Source organism: Megascapheus bottae, chromosome 2 (assembly GCF_031878675.1).
Source record: "Megascapheus bottae isolate mThoBot1 chromosome 2, mThoBot2.hap1, whole genome shotgun sequence".
NCBI classification, from domain to species: Eukaryota; Metazoa; Chordata; class Mammalia; order Rodentia; family Geomyidae; genus Megascapheus; species Megascapheus bottae.
Window position 1 is genome coordinate 23,004,522 of NC_143510.1, and position 9,722 is coordinate 23,014,243.

At 37.6% G+C, this 9,722-nt stretch overlaps 1 protein-coding gene across 3 annotated transcripts in view; it reads right to left on the minus strand.

Annotated features, from left to right (window-relative positions):
• Znf385d (zinc finger protein 385D) overlaps positions 1-8,452 on the minus strand; it is a 581,998-nt gene extending 573,546 nt beyond the window's left edge. The window contains exons 1-2 of one of the 3 annotated variants that reach the window (XM_090322093.1): positions 8,435-8,452; positions 3,366-3,584 (exon numbers count right to left, since the gene is read on the minus strand). In XM_090322093.1, coding sequence (XP_090178219.1) covers positions 3,366-3,543 — 178 coding nt within the window. In that variant the 5' untranslated portion in view covers positions 3,544-3,584; positions 8,435-8,452. Of the gene's footprint in view, positions 1-3,365; positions 3,585-8,434 lie in introns of those variants that run through there. The other 2 variants (XM_090322125.1, XM_090322141.1) reach the window with 2 other exon arrangements.
• Positions 8,453-9,722: the final 1,270 nt, after the last annotated feature.

Genomic DNA, 9,722 nt, shown 5'->3' on the forward strand with positions numbered 1-9,722 from the left:
TTCATCTTCAAATGGATGTTTTTAGAGTAAACTACTTATGGTATTTGTGCGTGTGTGTGTGTGTGTGTGTGTGTGTGTGTGTGTGTGTGTGTGTGTGTAACAGGAAGTTCTAGGGTTTCAGCTTAAGGCCTGACACTTGCTGGGCTTTGCTGGTTTTGACTAATACTTTTATCAGTTAAGCCATTCATTTGGCCTGCCCAGCTTTTCTGGTTATTTTGGAGATGGAGTCTCATTGATTTTCCTCTCTAAGGTGTATGGACTCTGATCCGGATCACAGCCTCCTGAATAGCTATGACTGTAGACATGAATTAGTTATTGGTCACCTTTTATAATATTTTAATCTTTCATTTTAAGCATCATTGCCAAGTTTTTCATTATACAACAATTTCCATAGTTTAAAAACAATGTGACAAAGGAGATGAGACTGCATTCCCCCAGAAATGTCAACTCTGTAAACCTAGCCCAGGTACAAAAGTCTTTGACACTCTTATCTCCAATTAACCACCAGAAAATGGGAAGTGGTGCTGTAGCTCAAGGGATAGGGTGGTAACCTTGAGCTGAAGAGCTCAGGGAAAGCACTCAGGCTCAGAGTTCAAGGCTCAGGACCGATCCAAAACAAAACCAAATATTTATAAATGGAAGCAAGGGACAGTGCCTAGGCTGTAATTAATATTCCACTGATCTTTACTTCTGCACAAAATCAGTCAACGTCAGAAAGAGAAATTAAGCCACACTACTGAGACTAGTCTCTTCTTTAAACTGAACACACCAGACTGGGTTTTCTCTCATGATTCTCATAGGATCATGTTCTCTGTCAAGGAAGATGACATGTGAACTATCCTGTTTTCCTCAGGAATACAGTGACCAAAACTTAAATATGGAGCTGTATTTTATTCTACCTTTCTCTTTATAGTGAAGATTAAGATATTCCCCCTTGAGGCAAATAATTATATAATACTCTATAAATATTCCCCTGGAGGCAAAGAATTGCACAATATTGCATGATCACTCAATGCAGAATTTTTACTTCAAGATATATTCTTAATTTTTTTAAATTTCTGTCCTTTGTGCAATCATAGATGTATTCAAGTAAATATCTCTTGTCAGATTCTTTGAGATCTAAATTTAAGTGAAATATTTCTGAAGATGGAAATTCACCATAGTTATTTTTGAAAAAGTGAATATTCAAATAAACGAATTAAACACCACCCCAATCTTTCTCTAGAGAATCCAAACTAATGACCCTCTTATAAGAATTCATTGGATTGGTTACTTGTGTGCATTGTGTTGATTTAGGGAAATGTGACTGAATTTTAATTTTATATTCTCCTAAAATCATTTGATTTTGAATAAAGAAAATCACAGTTTCTCTACAATATTCATTTTTGGGAGACTGCAGCATAACAGACATTTAATGAATAAGACACGAGATTGATTGCCAGTTTGAACACTTAATGGCCAGTGCACATGATCCAGCCAGTGTCATTCTTACTTTTGAAATCTACAGCAAAAAATAAGGACGATATATGTAGCTAGTTATGAAAATGAAAAGTGAGTAAAATATGTGCATAGGGATATTATTCCAACAGTTACCCATAATTAACATGCTGATAGTAATATTTTTAAATGCCGAACTGTTGGAAATTCATTACTGGTAATACAGTTAAAAAATCTTTGGCCAAAGTCAACTTGTGCAGTACTAACTCTAACTTGAAAGTTTAAACCATGCATATTCTTTTTCTTCCAATAATGAAGCATATTAATTCTTGAAGAGGGCACTGAGTGTCCTGTAGATGAATAAAAGAGCTCATACCAACTCCACCACATCATGTGAGGCTATTTAACAATTTCCACCTAGAAATTGATGATGATAATAATAAAATTTTGTTCAGTTAAAAATAAACTTTTGGTGGAAATTGAAGGTAGAGTTATGAAACAGATAAACATGTTTGGTCATGACTTAAACACATTTGTTTTCTAAGTTATTATGTGCCTACAGAATTTAATAGTCTTCAATTACTTTCTGCTGACAATATTTATTTATCTATTTGTCTTCTCTGTCTATGGCTAGTAGTGGTGCTTGAACTCAGAACCTTGTGTTCCCCTCAGTTTTTTCCACTCAAAAAATGGCAATTAATCACTTGAGATATTCTTTCAATTCAAGCATTTTCCTGGTTAAAATAAGAGTTTCAGAATGTATCTACTTGAGTTAACTTTGAACCTTAATCCTCAGAATATAGCCTCCCAAGTAGACTGGATTATAGGTATGTCACCATCAGCCAAGGACAATTTCACTTCTTATATACCCTTGACAGGTGACATGTGTACAGACTAAATATCACCCATTTGGAAGAGAAATTTAAAATCCTTCCATTAGAATATTCTAGCCCCCCTATTCAACTTTTCAAAGAAAGAAGAAGAAATTCCCAGTTAAAATATTCACATTTTTTCTCATTGATGATCTTGAAGAAAACTGCAAAATTATATAAAATAATTTTATATCAAATTTTATATCAAATATCACAATTCATTGAAATTTAACCTCAAGTTTTGAAGTCAAAAAAGCTAAGACAATATATATTTACCTACCAAACATGAAACATATAACCAGAATACTATATTGACGCTCTACTTGCTATGTCTTTGCTCTCCAACACCTTCTTGATACAAATCCAAGAACTTCTCCCTAATCCTTCACATTTACCTGTAACCTTCCATTTGTTTCCAAAACTATGTATATATATATATATATATTTATATCTGTATATATGCATATATATAAGTTGCCAAAAGAATTTTAGCACCTTCTTTTACAAAAAAGTATTGCAAAATAATTAATCCCTGACTTTTTACTAGCAGTTTAAAAGCAATCTGTCCATATTAATGCATCATAATTTGTAAAAATAAACACACCTATCTGAAAACTTGGACATCACGCCAAATCAACTGCAACCTTATTAACCAACAGAATGTCTCACACATGCAACAAACCAACAAATGTAAAGCGCAACAAACACACACACACACACACTCACACTTGAAGTTTTATATACATATATATATGTGCACATATATACATATATATATATATGCATCCCAGAGAAACTCTAAATTCAACTTTTTCAAATTATAGAAAATTTCCTGCTGTTCACAAACCTAATACAGCCACACAACTATTACAATTTCTCCTTCTCTTCCAAAAAGAATTGTCTTATTTTAACCTTCCATGCTGATAAAGCTTTTCTATAATGCTTTTCCTGGCCATGAGAAATCAGAGATGCATCCATTTTAACCATTACATCTGCAGGTACATAAATAACACACTGACGATGTGAAATCAAGTAGATATTTTGGGGAATGCTTACCATTGTCATTTTTCAGCATCCCATTGCTGAGTTGTTTTAATCTCTTTTGATGCGATTTGCCATTGTAGTGGATTTGTGCTTGAGCAGCCGAATTCAGCTGAATGTTACAAACACTGCACAGAGTGAAGTTGGAGTGTTTCTTTTCTCGCTCTGCCTTTTCTTCAAGGTCTTCAGGCATTATCTCGGCCTCACTCTCCCCATCCTGTGCACATGTCAGATCTGGTGGTGCAAAGGCAGAAATGAGCCAACAGGTAGGGATTTATAAATATGTCTATGTTTATTCAGTTGGGCATCATCGCTGTAGATAAACAATGAGAATGACAGGGATTCCCATTTCTTCCCTTTTTAATAGGTTTTACTCAGAATATGACTAAGTAGACAGCCTTCCTTCAGCATGACTGTAGGTGGCAAACATTTTACATTGTTTTTACTATGTTCAACACTGTGTCACATGTCCAGGTAGGGGACACACATTTCCCAGTTGACCATCATAATGAAAGCATTATTTCCCATAACTGTAAGCTCTGTAGACTCAAACCAAAATCCAGCAATCCAGAATTTCAGCCATTCTAGCCTTAAGATGGTAAGGAATGAAGTAATGATTGCAATGTGTATTTATCACTCATTTCCAAATCATTAAAAATAATAGTGCTTTTCTAAATACTCTAAGTGATTCTACTGTGCAGGCCTCTGCAGAACTTATATCAGTACAATTTGTGCATTTCATCTAGGCACATCTTCAAGGAGTCATGCTGCAGTCTTCACTGTTTACTGGCAATAGAAGGCAGTCATAATTTTTATGTGCATTTATTAACTGCACACTATGTGGCAGGTTCTTATGAAAATATATGGATAATGGCAAGAAGGATATGGACTCCCAATTGATTAATATATGCCAAATTTTAACATATGTTATATTGAGTTTGCTAGTGGATATTTAAAAAAATTACACTAGTGAACCCCTGTAAAACATCTAACAAAATTAAATCTATTAAAGGCACTGTCCAGTTTCCTAAAGATGCAATTTCTACATATATTATTTGTGGAGGTACAGGAATAAACAAAATGGCAAATGTAACACTGATTTTGAAGAAATCATGTAAATATTACCTCAAAAATTGGGAACATCATGTCAGAAATTAAGAGCAAGCATAAAGAATGGAAGCAGGAAATTATACTTTACTACAATAAGAAATTGCTTTCTGTACCAAGTTCCAAAGGTAAGCCGAGCACGGTGGCCCACACTTGTAGTCCTAGCTACTCAGAAGGCTGAGAGATGAGGATCAAGGTTCAAAGCCAGGTCAGGCACCAAATCACCTGAGACTCTTATCTCCAATTAACCTCTAGAAAATGGGAAGTGGGGCTGTGGTACAAGAGGTAGGGCAGTAGCCTTGATCCGAAGAGCTCAGGGACAGCGCCCAGGCTAAGTTCAAGCCCATGACCCACCCCCACAAAAAAGAATTTCAAAGGTAATATTACAAGTGGAATTTCAAGATTTCACTTGAAATAACTTAGAGAGAAAAAAAGCAAGAAAAACTATTTAGATAGTTCAAAAAAGCAGGTCCAACCAAGCAAGGTGCATCACTATCAAAAACGCTTGTATGGGTTTTCAGTAAATTTACTTCACTAAATTAAGAACAGGAGCAAGACACCACAAACAAATACCTCATAAGCTTATCCTTGGTGTCTTGCCAGTGGAAAGAATGTACAAAAGGGATTATTATTCAACAAATAAAGTTATAAGGACAATGTATATTGATCCATATTTCCTTCCCCCACCTCTCCTCTCTCTCCTCTCCCTCTCTCTCTCTCTCTCTCTCCCTCTCTCTCTCTCTCTCTCTCTCTCTCTCTCTCTCTCTCTCTCTCTCTCTCTCTCCTCCCTCTTCCTCTCCCTCCCTCCCTCTCCCTCCCTCCCCTCCCTCCCCCCTCCCTCCCCCCTCCCTCCCTCACTCCCTGTCTCTGTCTGTCTGTCTGTCTGTCTGTCTCTCTCTCTCTCTCTCTCTCTCTCTCTCTCTCTCTCTCTCTCTCTCTCTCTCTCTCTCTCTCCTCTCTCTCTCTCCCTCTCCCTCTCTCCTCCTCCCTCTCTCTCCTCTCTCTCTCTCTCTCTCTCTCTCTCTCTCTCCTCACCCTCCCTCTTCCTCTCCCTCCCTCCCTCCCCCTCCCTCCCTCCCTCCCTCCCTCCCTCCCCCTCCCTCCCTCCCTCCCTCCCTCCCTGTCTCTCTCTCTCTCTCTCTCTCTCTCTCTCTCTCTCTCTCTCTCTCTCTCTCTCTCTCTCTCTCTCTCTCTCTCTCTCTCTCTCTCTCTCTCTCTCTCTCTCTCCTCTTAGTTGTGGGGTTTGAACTCTGGGCCTGGGTGCTGTCCCTGAGTTCTTCAGCTCAAGGCTAACACTCTACCACTTGACCCAAAGCACCACTTCCAAATTTCTGGCCATTTATCTTCTTTCCTGCCAGGGCTGGCTTTGAACATTAATCCTCAGATCTCAGCCTCCTGAATAATTAGAATTACAGTTGTGAGCCACTGGAGCCTAGCATCACCTCTTTTGTCATTCTACCCTATTCCATCTAGCCTAACCCTTTTCCTCCATCTTCCTTCTTTTCTAGGCCATGCATTGAATATTGCGACTGTGTCATTCACCCATTCTTCTCCTTATCCATCCATTCCTGCCCCTTGTTCTCACACATGTACCTTGCAAGTGACTGGTTCCTGGCACTCTTCTTATATGGTGGGTTAATTTTGTAAGGAATTAAACATCTGAATTTTCCCCTATAAATACTATACTTTATTCACTATTTTTAAATTGTATTTTATACTATCTTCAACTAGAACCACAAAGAGTATGTCATTCAACAAAGCAGTGTCTGAAGAGAATGCATCTTGAGATTAACAGGATCTGAACTCTTGGCAGGTACTCTAGTTACTTGCTTGGCAGTATTTTACCACTTGAATCATTTCTTAGACCAGCATTTTCTTATTTGTGAGCATTTATAGAGTATCAATCATATCGCCATATACATAGTGATATTCAAGTTTGTATTTCTTTTTGTTACAAATAACATTGCAAGAAATCAAATGAACTATTCCAACAGTAAATTTTCCTTGATTCCAAAGACCAATTTAGAAAAATGGAATCATGTTTTACTATAATGGTATAAATTTTCATTTCACATAATTTATAAATGTATTGTGACAGCTATAGTAAGTCACACTATTCTTTCTGTAGCTCACCGCTACAATTGTAAGAATTCACCAGGCCATAGAGCACCAACTGTGAAAGAATTTTGCATAGATCTCATAGCCCACTAGAGTGCAGTATGAATTTAAAATTAAAACTTCAGTGTTGGAAAATCCCTTAATACAAGGTGTAATATAGAATTAATATAATTTTGTAAATGACCAAAACACACATTTTCCAGCACAATCTTCAACTTCCACAGCATACATATATATACACATTATATTGATATATATATTATATGTATATTCACAATATATATACATGATTGTGTGTGTGTAATGAATCCTATATAATTTACCAAAATACAAGTAGAGAAACTAGATATTAAAAATTAATTGGGGTGGTCACAGAACAGCAGACAATCTAAATAATTCATCCTGTGTTCCCATAAGTTCCTTATTAAATATTAGAAGCAAATGCCTAATATAATAAATTCTTAAATATCAATTGAGATGTTTGAAAAATAAGAGCATTGTAATCAGAAACACTTTTTCTTTATGATAGGAAATGGTATTATTAAATAGTTGCAAAAGACAAGCCAAGGGTAATGTATTATATTTCTTTTTTTTTTTTTTGCCAGTCCTGGGCTTGAGCTCAGGGCCTGATCACTGTCCGTGGACTTTCTCAAGGCTAGAGCTCTACCACTTGAGCCTCAGCACCACTTCCGGCTTTTTTCTATGTATGTGGTACCGAGGAATCAAACCCGGGTCTTCATGCATGCTAGGCAAGCACTTTAACCACTAGGCCAAACTCCTGGCCATGCATTATATTTCAATTACAGTTTTCCATTGCAGCACATCACATCAGACCCAGTGTGCTGGTCGGTATGATCACAGGGTTCATATGTAGTGACTCCTCTTACTGTGCATTCCAGGATTCCCCTACAATTGGGAATTGCAGAACAAGCGCATGAAGCTCGGAGTGGGACTGTGAATTGTACCCACCACACAGTTAAGCAATGGTTTTTAGCCAGAAATCAGACATCCCCATCTTCCGGTAAGCTGGCATAGAACTTCTGACTGTCCTCTCTCCACATCACCACATCCAGTGGTGCATCATAACTTCCCTTCTGAATTCCAAACAAAAAAAAGATGCCCCCTCCTTCTTATAGTGGCTCCCAGAAATCCCCAGAATCTCTTTTAGGACAAACAGGAGCTTGTGGCTTAGATATAAAAATAAATAAATGAATAAAACCTAAGTCAACTCTTACATCTTTTTTTTTTTAAAAAGGGACAAACTCTTCCACTAGAGCCTATGTTCAACTACTGGTAAGATGTATCTTAATGTCAATGAAATCAATGTTCCTCCAGCTTTTTGATACTATATAAAATGCCACTATTCACACGTTAATTAAACTGTGAACATCAATCCCCATTTTCCAGGCTGTCAGTGAACTCTTCATGCACGAGTCATGTCCTGGGGCCTCACTAGATGCCACAGCCACACTCTGGGGCTGCTCCTGAGTTGTCACGCTCCATTTTTAAAAGGTCACTGAAAATGTAAGAATTGTGCTAACCCCTCCCTCAGCCAATTTTCTGGATTCTGGCAGGGAGAGATTGCACTTTGACTTCTCTCTTGAAAAGTTACTCCAAAGATGAAAGTATTCTGAAGATTACCAGAAAATGGCATGATGTGTACAATTTAAGCACGTACTCTGGGTCTAGTACTCTTTTAGCTCCTTAGACTATTAGCACACCATATTAGCCAGTATTCTAGCTCCTAGCAGCAGTTGTGAAGAAGGTAAAAACAAATGGGTATTGTGTTTAGGATTCCTTTTGAGGATAAATTACAGGTTTAAGGAAAGATATTGTGATTGAGAGTCAATTACTCTTACCTGAATTTTATGAACTATAACAAGTGGCTTTGGGAATCCCTCTCCCATCCACTGGCCTGAGAACGTTACAATGTTCTTTTTTATTCTATTGGCTTTACAACACATGCTCATATTTGGTAATTCTGGATGTGATCCTTGTCTAGTCTCTTGGTGATACAGGCTTTCTTAGGACATCCTCTGTGTCCAGTTTCTCCATAGCTATTCTTCTGAATGACATACATGCTCATAGTTTAGTATTTCTTTCTCCACAGTTGACAAGGTACTTCGCATTATCAAGGATATATTAAGGCTACTTGAGAATATTTTTTCATACCGAGAGGAAGTTGTATGAAAAATGTATTCATCCTAACTGTGATAGATAAGACAGGGCCTATGGTTTCTATGATGTGGAACTTGTAACTTCTGACAGCCTGCTCTCCTGGAAAAGCAAGTAAGTTGTTTCTATCCATACAATATTACAAAGCCATAGGACTTGTATAACTATACAAGTATGATTATGTTGCCTAAGATTGAAGTGCCTAGACTGGTGATGTGGTTCAACTAGTAGAGCTCCTGCCTAACAAGTTCAAACCCCAGGAACAGAAGAAGAAGAGAAAGAGGAGAAAAAGGAGAAGGAAAAGGAGAAATGGAAGAAGAGAAGAAGAAGGAGGAGGAGCAGGAGGAGGGGGAGGAGGAGAAGAAGGTAGAGGAGATTGTAATTCCCACCCATTTCATTAAGGGAGACTTTCTGTCCTTTGATAGCTATGAAAAAGCAAGCTACTAAGTTATGATCTACCCTACCAAGAGGCCATGCGACAAGAAGCATAAGGTTGTCTGTAGCCAATAGGCAGCCAAACGTGAGGACACAAGACACAACTGATTGCTAGAAACAATCATAAGAGAGAGGAAATACTTGGTTCTTCTCTTCAATGGGACCTTGAATATGACCTCAGCCCTGACTGATGTTTTTCTTGTAGCCTAGTAGGGGACCCAGCTAAGAATAATCTAAACTATTAACGCTCAGAAACTGGAAGATCATAAATGTACACTCTAAGTCCTTAACTTGCCATAATAACAATATTATTATAGATGGGGATTACCTGAGCTCATCATCATTAGTGAACCCTCAAGGAAATGTATTTGTCTAGAAAAAAAAAGAATCCCTTAGGAACTCAGCTCTTTTTCTTTCTTTCTTAAATAGAATGGTTCAGCCATCCCAGCTGTTTCTCTCTCCCTAAACATAACAGAACAGGTAGAAAAATGAATTCTCCTGTGAAGATCCAGATTACCCATCATGCACCCCTAATTA